The sequence below is a fragment of the Carlito syrichta genome, unplaced genomic scaffold, assembly GCF_000164805.1.
Source record: "Carlito syrichta isolate Samal-C Ts95f unplaced genomic scaffold, Tarsius_syrichta-2.0.1 Scaffold304155, whole genome shotgun sequence".
NCBI classification, from domain to species: Eukaryota; Metazoa; Chordata; class Mammalia; order Primates; family Tarsiidae; genus Carlito; species Carlito syrichta.
The window spans coordinates 16,566-25,280 of record NW_007248251.1 but is presented as its reverse complement, the minus strand read 5'-3'; the positions used below and the strand labels follow the sequence as shown (position 1 = coordinate 25,280).

General features: G+C 44.1%; 1 protein-coding gene across 1 annotated transcript in view; it reads right to left on the bottom strand.

Annotated features, from left to right (window-relative positions):
- The window catches only part of LOC103261886 (adhesion G protein-coupled receptor E1-like), a gene marked incomplete at its 3' end in the record, with an annotated part of 44,550 nt that extends 39,481 nt beyond the window's left edge, over positions 1 to 5,069 (bottom strand). The window contains 3 exon segments of the mRNA XM_008059476.2: positions 1,914 to 2,147; positions 3,684 to 3,764; positions 5,003 to 5,069. Coding sequence (XP_008057667.2) covers positions 1,914 to 2,147; positions 3,684 to 3,764; positions 5,003 to 5,069 — 382 coding nt within the window.
- Positions 5,070 to 8,715: the final 3,646 nt, after the last annotated feature.

Here is an 8,715-nt window from a genome sequence, read left to right as displayed (position 1 = left end):
AGACCAGTCATTCTGGGGGCTCTTCATTGTTTGCATTCAGTTTTCTCAGTGTCTGCCCTCTCAGGGATCTGGGAGAGATCTGTATTCTTCTTGGGGTTTTTCTTCATTTGTGTAGATTTTTTTCTCTCTCCCTCTTTCCCTCCCCTTATTTAATTCTGTTTTTCAGGGAAGGTGTGATTGCTTTTGTTTCACTTGTATAATCTCCTGTTCTTCCTTATGAGGGTCCTCTGGCTTTGTTCACTTTTGAGTTTGGAGTGTGGCTGTGGGTTGTACTTTTTGCAGTTTTGAGGTTTAATTGAGGGGGAAACTGTGATTCAGAATCTATATGCTGATTACAGCATCTACCAACAGGTTTGCACACTGGAACCTATTTCCCACTGACATACAATCTGTGCGGCGGGGTGTAGCTCTGGTCCCTGGAGCAAAAGGAAGTATACAAGCTGAAAATGATGGAGGAAGGGAGGTTCAATAGGAAGTTAGAAAGAGAGAAGAGTGAGAGGGAAAACAGACATACATACCAACTAACAAGTGAAAAAGAGACATAAGGCCGGAGAGAAGTGAAAAAAAAAACACAGAAGGAAAATTGCCTAAAGAATACTGGTACCTACACAGAAACAGATCAATAAAATCATGAAACAGATAGTGTAAGTTAGGAAGCAAACAGTAGTGAGCAAAACATACAGTCAGAATGATAAAATCAAAGGTCAAAATAAGAGATTAGACTAGCTCTGGAATCTTTCCTTAGTGTCTAAAGTCACTTGAGCTCTGATCTCCAGCCTCTCCCCTTTGTTTTTGTTGCAGGCAGCTAGCCTGCTGCCTGGGAAGTCTGTGATGTTTAGTTGTCTCTGTTCAGTGTAGGGGAGGGGCTTTGTCTCCTGTTTAATGACGTTACCTTAGGAACCGAGGTGGAGGCTCTGATAGGTGAGCGGGGCAATGCAAATCAGCCTGGAGAATGGCGGAGGTGGTAGCTTCACTTTCACTTTCGGGGATGCTCATCTGGGTTTCTGGGCAGAGGCACCGGGGATGAGCTCACAGCTGGGTGCTGGATCTGGGGTGTCACCAGCAGGCTGGGGTGGAGGAGAGGGTCGGGCGTTCCCTCCTCTGGAGCTGGAAGCCTTCAATCAGCACCTTATACAAGCTTGGGGTTCTGTTCCCTTATACAAGCTTGGGGTCACGAGCTGAGTGCCTCCGCCAGGGTGGGCCTGGGGCTCCAGAGCTCCAAAGCTCCAAAGGGCAGGCGGTGGCCCTGGGTCCCTCCACAGGGTACTTCACCCAGAAGTGGGACTGGTCTTTCTGAGGGGCGGGTGGCCAGAGCCTCCCTGGGTACTGGCAGCTTGGTGCTGGGTGCTGGGCAAGATGATGTAGCCAGGGAGGGGACCGAGACCCGGGACTCCCAAGGAGGCAGGAGTCACATACAGTGGAGCAGCCACAGCCAGGAGCCACAATATCTGGCCCCGTGTGGGACTGAAGGTCCCCGGGCCTCATACCAGTGTGGCTGGCGGTGGGCAGGGGGCTGCGGGAAGAAAAGTTAGAGTTTTTTGGGAACTCACTTTCAGAGAGTCTCACAAATTCACTTATGCCATCACCATCTTACTGGAACCTCTCAGTTCTGTTATTTTAAACCATCCAGTTTGTGGTACTTAGTTTCAGCAGCCACAGGCAATGCATTCAGTCAGCAAGTGCTATATAATTATACTGCTCCTGAATAGGCCGCCCAATGCTCATTAGCACATTCAAGGCTCTGAGGAGTCCTGACACTGAGAAACCAGTTTGGCACCGAAGTCAATATTTTTCAAGCATTTAAACTGGGAACACTTTACTCAAATTACAAAACAATGACTGGGATAGTAGGATCTCAGGCAGTTTGGGAGCAGCTACAGGTAAATAATTGTGACTGAAGGAAAGAGAAACACCTTGAATGGCCATAAACTTGCTTCTGGAAAGCCCTGCCAGCCTCCGAGGGGGTGGAGGAGACTGCCTTAGGTGACAAGGGAGATACATGTAGGTGAGGGCGGAGCCATAGGTCCACCTGTGGGCACCTCCTTGGTCGTCTTTGAAGAAGCCTATCCAGGATGTCACCTGTCCAGTCAATGTCAGGAAGTCCTGAATGGGAGAAGGTATGCTTGGGAGGCAGAATTCCTTCAAAGCTGAAAGAATGAAGGTAGACGTTTTCAGGGGTCTGGAGGAAGACTGAGGTGCAGAGGAACTGGCAGAGGGGCATGCAGATGAACGCAGGCATGAAACACAACCCCTTTAAACTCTGACTTCAAACACCAGATACATAGTGTCATGTCACATGATTTCTGACAAGTTACTCATCCCTCAGTTTTCTCATCTGTGCAAAGGAAAGAATAGAATTCTCTGCCTTTGCACAAAGGAAAGAATAGAATTCTCTGCCTTTGCACAGAGGAAAGAATAGAATTCTCTGCCTCTGCACAAGGGAAAGAATAGAATTCTCTGCCTTTGCACAGATGAGAAAACTGAGGGGTGAGTAACTTGTCAGAAATCATGTGGCATGACACTAGATATCTGGTGTTTGAAATCAGAGTAAAGAAATTGAAAGAGTTAACTGTGTGAAGTGTGGGTAACTAAAAAGACACACTGCACACATATAGGCTATGAGTGCATATGCCAGAGCAAGCAGTTTGATCTGTCGACTGTGGGAGGAGTTCTGTCATGAGACTCAATCCAAAGGACATTCATGGAGACCCTACTTTAGGTCAAGCTTTGTTCTTGGCCCAGGAGAACCAGAGATGATTCAGATCTGGCCCAACATTGGTGACCCCAATGCAACCCCAATGCAGCATGAAGTACTGTGATCAAAGTCTCTAGTGATGCTACAAGAAGTTATAAAGGAAAAGTGTGTTTGTGTTGGGATTTTGATGACTGAGCAAGGATTCTCCATGCAGACAGCAAAGGGAGAGGCCCTCCAAACACAATGACTCATGTGACTCTGAGCTGGAGGCAGACCACAGTGCACAGAGTCCATTCCCTGAATGACAGCAGTGAGAATGGGTTAGTGCAGGATAAGGTAGGTCTTAATACTAGGATTATTATGCCAGATCTTAAAGGAGACAAAAATATGAACCCCAAAATTCACAGTTTTTTTGTTTTTTTTTTGAGTTGGAGTCTCTGCCTCTGAGGCTGGAAAGCAGTGGCACAATCATGACTCACCACAACCTCGACCTCCTGGGCTCAGGTGATCCTTCTGCCTCAGCCTCCTGAGTGGCTGGGACTACAGGTTTGTGCCACTACATCTGGCTAATCTTTTTATAGAAACAGAGTCTCACCATGTTGCCTGGGTTGATCTCGAGCTCCTGGGCTCAAGCAATCCTCCCACCTCAGCCTCCCATATTGCTAGGATTACAGGCACAAGCAACTGTACCTGGCCCCTGAACCACAAAATTCTTGCACAATTCTTCCTCCACCCCCACAAGGGTTCTACCTTTCCCTTTCCTACCTGTTCTGCTTGGCTGTTGAGAATAACAAGGTGAGCTTTCTTCTGGGCACAAGAATCATTGGTCTGGGGTCAGGTGAGATTGTCCAAAGAGAAGAGGTAGCAGGAGCCTTCAAAAGCCTTCCAGTCCATGGGGCAGGACATGCAGGAGAGTTCTGAGGATGGAGCCATCAGCAAAATCAGCATATCCAGCTCTCCACCAATAAAGACATTTGTAACTCCCTACCTGCCACCTTCCTGATGGTCTTCACTTGAACACACTTGGCAACAGGGAACTCACTACCTGGACAGCTGGTGCTTTCTGTTACTGGAACACATCAGAAGAAAATACTAAAATGCTATAACTATCCTATTAAGTGGAGAAAAGTAGCTCTAAGAATAGTGTGAATTAGCTGGGGGTGGTGACTCATACCCATAACCCCAGTACTTTGGGAGGCCAAGGCAGGAGGATTGCTTGAGCCCAAGAGTTCAAGATCAGCCCTGGGCAACATAGCCAGACCTGGTCTCTACAAAAACAAACAAAAAACATCAGTCAGGTATGGTGGTAGACACCTGGAGTCCTAGCTACTCAGGAGACAGGCAGCAGGTTGAGGCTGTGGAGAGCTGTGATCATGCTGCTGCACTCCAGCCTGGTGACAAAGTGACACCATGACTAAAAATAAATAAATAAATATAAATTTTAGAAGAGAATAGTGTGAATAATATGATATATATAAAGTATACATTGATGTTTCTTGTTTGCTTAAAGAACCCATACAGCAGCAGTCCTCAACCAGGGGTGACTTTGTCCTCAGGGGACATCTACCGAAGATATTTTTGGTCACCACAAATGGGGGAGAGATACTACTGGCATCTAAAGTCACATTCCTATTTTGCTAAATGAAATAAGATAAATACTGCACGATCTCCCTTATGCATGGAATCTAAAAACCAAATTCAAAGAAGCAGAGAGTAGAATGGTGGTTACCAGGGGCTGGGGGGGAAGGGATGAGATGAGGAGATGTTGGTCAAAACCACCAAGTTTCAATCAGACAGGAGGAGTAAGTTTTAGTGATCTATTGCATGGCATGGTGACCACAGTTAACGATAATGTAATGTATATTTCAAAATTGCTAAAGCAGTAGATTTTAACTGTTCTTACCACACACACAAGACAGAAATACTTCCAGGTCTTGTCCTGGGACTTCTGTCTCCATTGCCCTAGAGGGAAAACCAGATCAGCCTCTCCATCTCTCCAGGAACACCCACTCTCTTTACCTAGGATACTTGAGGCTCCTCTCAGATAGGCTGGGGGAAACAACTACCTACCCTGTGGACTTCAGGATTCCTTAATGAACCCATTAGAAGGTGAGGACTCAGAAAAGGAAGCCTATCCTTCAGTGATGAGGAGTACTGGGGGGTAATGGCTGACAGAATGAGGAGAGGGCCTCAGGAAGATGGTAACCCCAAAGCTTTCCCATGCTTCCTCCTGGGGTTAGAATGTAGGGGCAATCCATCACACAGATCTTGCTTGCATGGGTTCCTGGTTCCAGCTCCTTGACTCACCTGTTTCCTCCAGCCTGGGGGGAAGTCTCCAATGCTGAGAATTCCTTGGGGTCCTTGCAGCCACCATCCCTGCCTTCAGCCATAGCCACAGCCTACTCCATTCTGAGCTGTCCCTCCCCTGCAGGGTTATTCTGGGAAACTCCACCCAGCTCTTGGTAGGATACGTTCCCCCACAACCCTCTTATACTGCTCTTCCTTCCTGGCTTAGTGTGGGGCCCAAGATCTCTAGATGGCTGACCATCAACGTGGTGAGGAAGAGGACCAGGGAACCTGAGCTCTGGAGGTAGTGGGCACCAAGCCTTCTTTCAAAGCTGATTTCTATCCAAGTTGACTGAAACATAAAACAACCCAGAACACAATCCCAATTCCTGTCCTAACACCACCACCATTGCCACCACTCACAGCTTGGCTTTCAGCTTTGAAGGATCAAGCTGTGGCCATTTCAACTTAGGGAATCATTTGTGTGGTTCTTTTCTTGTATGTTGAAGATAATAACACTGCTCAATGGCTTTCATTCACCTATCCAGCTAGCTACCTAACCAGATTTTTGTTACTTCAACATTTAAGTATTTTTAGTATGATGCAACAAAGAAGGAACTATCATTTATTGACTGCCTTCTCTGGGCCAAACACTCCCCTCTACATATCTTATCTCTTTTAATCTTCACAAAGTTAGTAATGTTCTTTTGAGTTATAGTTTCAGAAGCTTGTTTCTTTTTGCAATTGAGTTTGATAGACTTATAGCCATATATATGCATAAAAAGGTACTACACTAAGTTAGCTTACTGAAACTTTCATCATATTCTGTTTTAGTTCACTGAATGTAGGTATCTTGACAGAGAAGAAATTTGTCAAGGTCCTTTTTAAGAAAAAGTTAGGGGACACGTTTTATCTCCAATTGCAGCCCACAGGACCATAAAGAATTCCACTCATGAAAAAGTGCTTGTTGAAAGTTAAATCATGCTACCTTTTAGTTCAGTGTTGGAATACACTGGCACTGATACAGGGCAGACCTTAGAAAAAGCTAAGAGAACACGTTCCTTTTCCCATTAACCAGAGCTAGCCCAAGGGCCATCACCTTCTTGGGGGAAAACTGTCCACTTCTCCTAAAACCTCTCAAAGAGGATAAATGCTCATTCACTGCCCACCAAAGGTGGGTACATACACTAATGGCCCAGTTGGGATGGGTAAAGAAGGGGCTTTTAATAGAATGGCTTGATTTTAGCTCTCAGGATGGGCTGCAGGCAATGCTAGTTGTGTGTGGCATCAGATGATACCAGGGTGGAGGGACAGCCACAAGCCAGGTATGAAAGGCATGTTGGGCATTGTAGGCATTTGTAGGCCAGGAAAATACCTCAGACTTTGAAGGCTACAGAGTCATGAGGAGACCTCTTTTGGCCAGTGCAAGCTGGGGTCTAGAGAAGCCCACAGGAAGGCCTGAAGAATTCCTGGATTGTAAATACCTGAAGAGTTTAGTCCCTGAAGCCTCTGCCGAGAGTTGGAGACACACAGAAAAAAGCAGTCTGGCTTGACAAACCCTTCTGCACATCAAAGTAAGTGGTCTACCAGAAAACCCAAATCAGAGGCAAAATGTCAAACTCACAGGCACTGTGATTGTTAGATCTGGCCATGAGATCTGTGACCCAGGCTAAGAAGCGTTTGGCAGTGCAAACAAACTGCATGATCACTCTGAGTCCAGGGTCCTTCTGAGTCCAGGGTCCTTCTAGAACAAAGGGAAAGAAACTCCTTGGGTTCTCACAGTTTTAGAATCACTGCTCTCAAGAAACAGTGCACCATGGGCTGTCACTCTGGAGTGTTTCATGTATATAGTCACAAGTAACGATGTCATCAGAAATATAACTACACACACGAATGGAGCCATATAATTTTAAATATATAAAGTAATGTGAAACATATTACTTTACATATCTACAAATAGGTGAAAAATTACTAAAATATAATTATGAACTTGTAGTGTTATCTGACAGTCTTGCCTAGGCAGGCAATAAGAATATATACATATTAACATATATCCATTCTATATCTTCAATAATAAAATTACACATCACATCTACGATTACATGTATGTATATAGGGATAAATATTTACAATAATATCTATAAATAAAAATATATACATAAAATAAACACAACCTCAAAACACATAAAAACAGTCACATACACAGCACTGTCTTTCGTTCTAGTTACACATAAAGAAAACTAAAAATACATATACACACATGAATAAAACTATAAAAATTTAAATATATAAAAAAGTAATGTGCGAATTAATAAACACATTAATGAAAAAATATAATGTACATATTAACACATTAACATGTATTAACACATAACACATATGAACTTGTAGCCTTGTAAGCCAGACTATGATGGTCTTTCCCCAGCCATATGAGAACATACATAAATACATACGCATTATATATGTATACATATGTATATATACACATATGTATGCGTACATCGTATATACACATATGTATACACTGAATATATTTTCAGGCAATACATATATAACTAGAAAAATATAAATAAGTATATGTACTAATAACTATAAAAATACATATTCATAAGAAAAACATAACCCCAAAATTATATATACACATACACAGACTTGGCTTTACATTCATACCCTGGATCCTATGTCCCTTTTGCTACCTACAGGTAGTGAAGAGAACCAATGGGTCTATGGGAGATTTTCAATGCCTTTTCTATGAAACCAAAAGTTGATTGCAAACATCACTGGTAAACTGTGTTCTTCCTTTATTTTTATTAGCCCCAAAGAAAGAACATCCAACTTGGAAAGGCAATCAGGCTGTTTCTTCCCTGGTCAGAGGATGAAGAAGGGGAGCTCCTACTCTGAAAGTCCCTTTCCCTGAGCAGTGAGAGGAACAGGAGTTTTAAAGAGTTGGGTGCAAGCTAGGGCATACACATAAGCACGAACAGGGCAGAGTTCCAGACATGTAGGCACAGTTCATTAACATGCTTCTCTGTCACATGTACACAGAATGACAGAGTTCTTCCCATAGCAGAGGAATGTTTAGCATATAATGACATGTTAATAAGTTAAAGGTAGCTAGGGGTCGCGGGTACCAGTCCATGCTGGCCTGCCAGTTTCCATCTAACCGGGTCTTGCAGAGGGTCTGGATCTCCTCTGGCGTCTGACAGGGGCCTAAACCTTTCAAGGAGCTGTAACTAGTGAGAAGAAAACCAAGGATGATCTTTAGATTTTCTTAAGAGACTAGAAAAAAAGAAAGAAAAAATGTTAAAGCTTACGTATTAATACTATTCCATCAAGACTATCCTGATGACACAAACACCTGGAAAATGACCATTAACCAGAGCTAGCCCACTTGCTATCATCCTCTGGGAAAACTGTCCACTTCTTCTATCAGTGTGTACAGATGCTCATGGTTTATGCACCAAAGGTGGGAACATACAGCAGTGCCTCAATTTGGGTGGATATTGAAGAAGCTTTCTGTGGAGAATGGCCAGATGTTAGCTCTCAGGATGTGCTGGTAGCAGTGTGAGCTTAAGTGGCATCAGATGACATGGGGTAAAGGAACAGCCAGGCCAGGACTCAAGTGCACTGACTACCATTGTGGGCTTTTGTGGGCCAGAAAAATGTCCCTAAACTCTGAAGACTCAATGGTCTGGAGGTAGCTCTCTTACAGCCAGCTCAGGTAAGATCTAGAG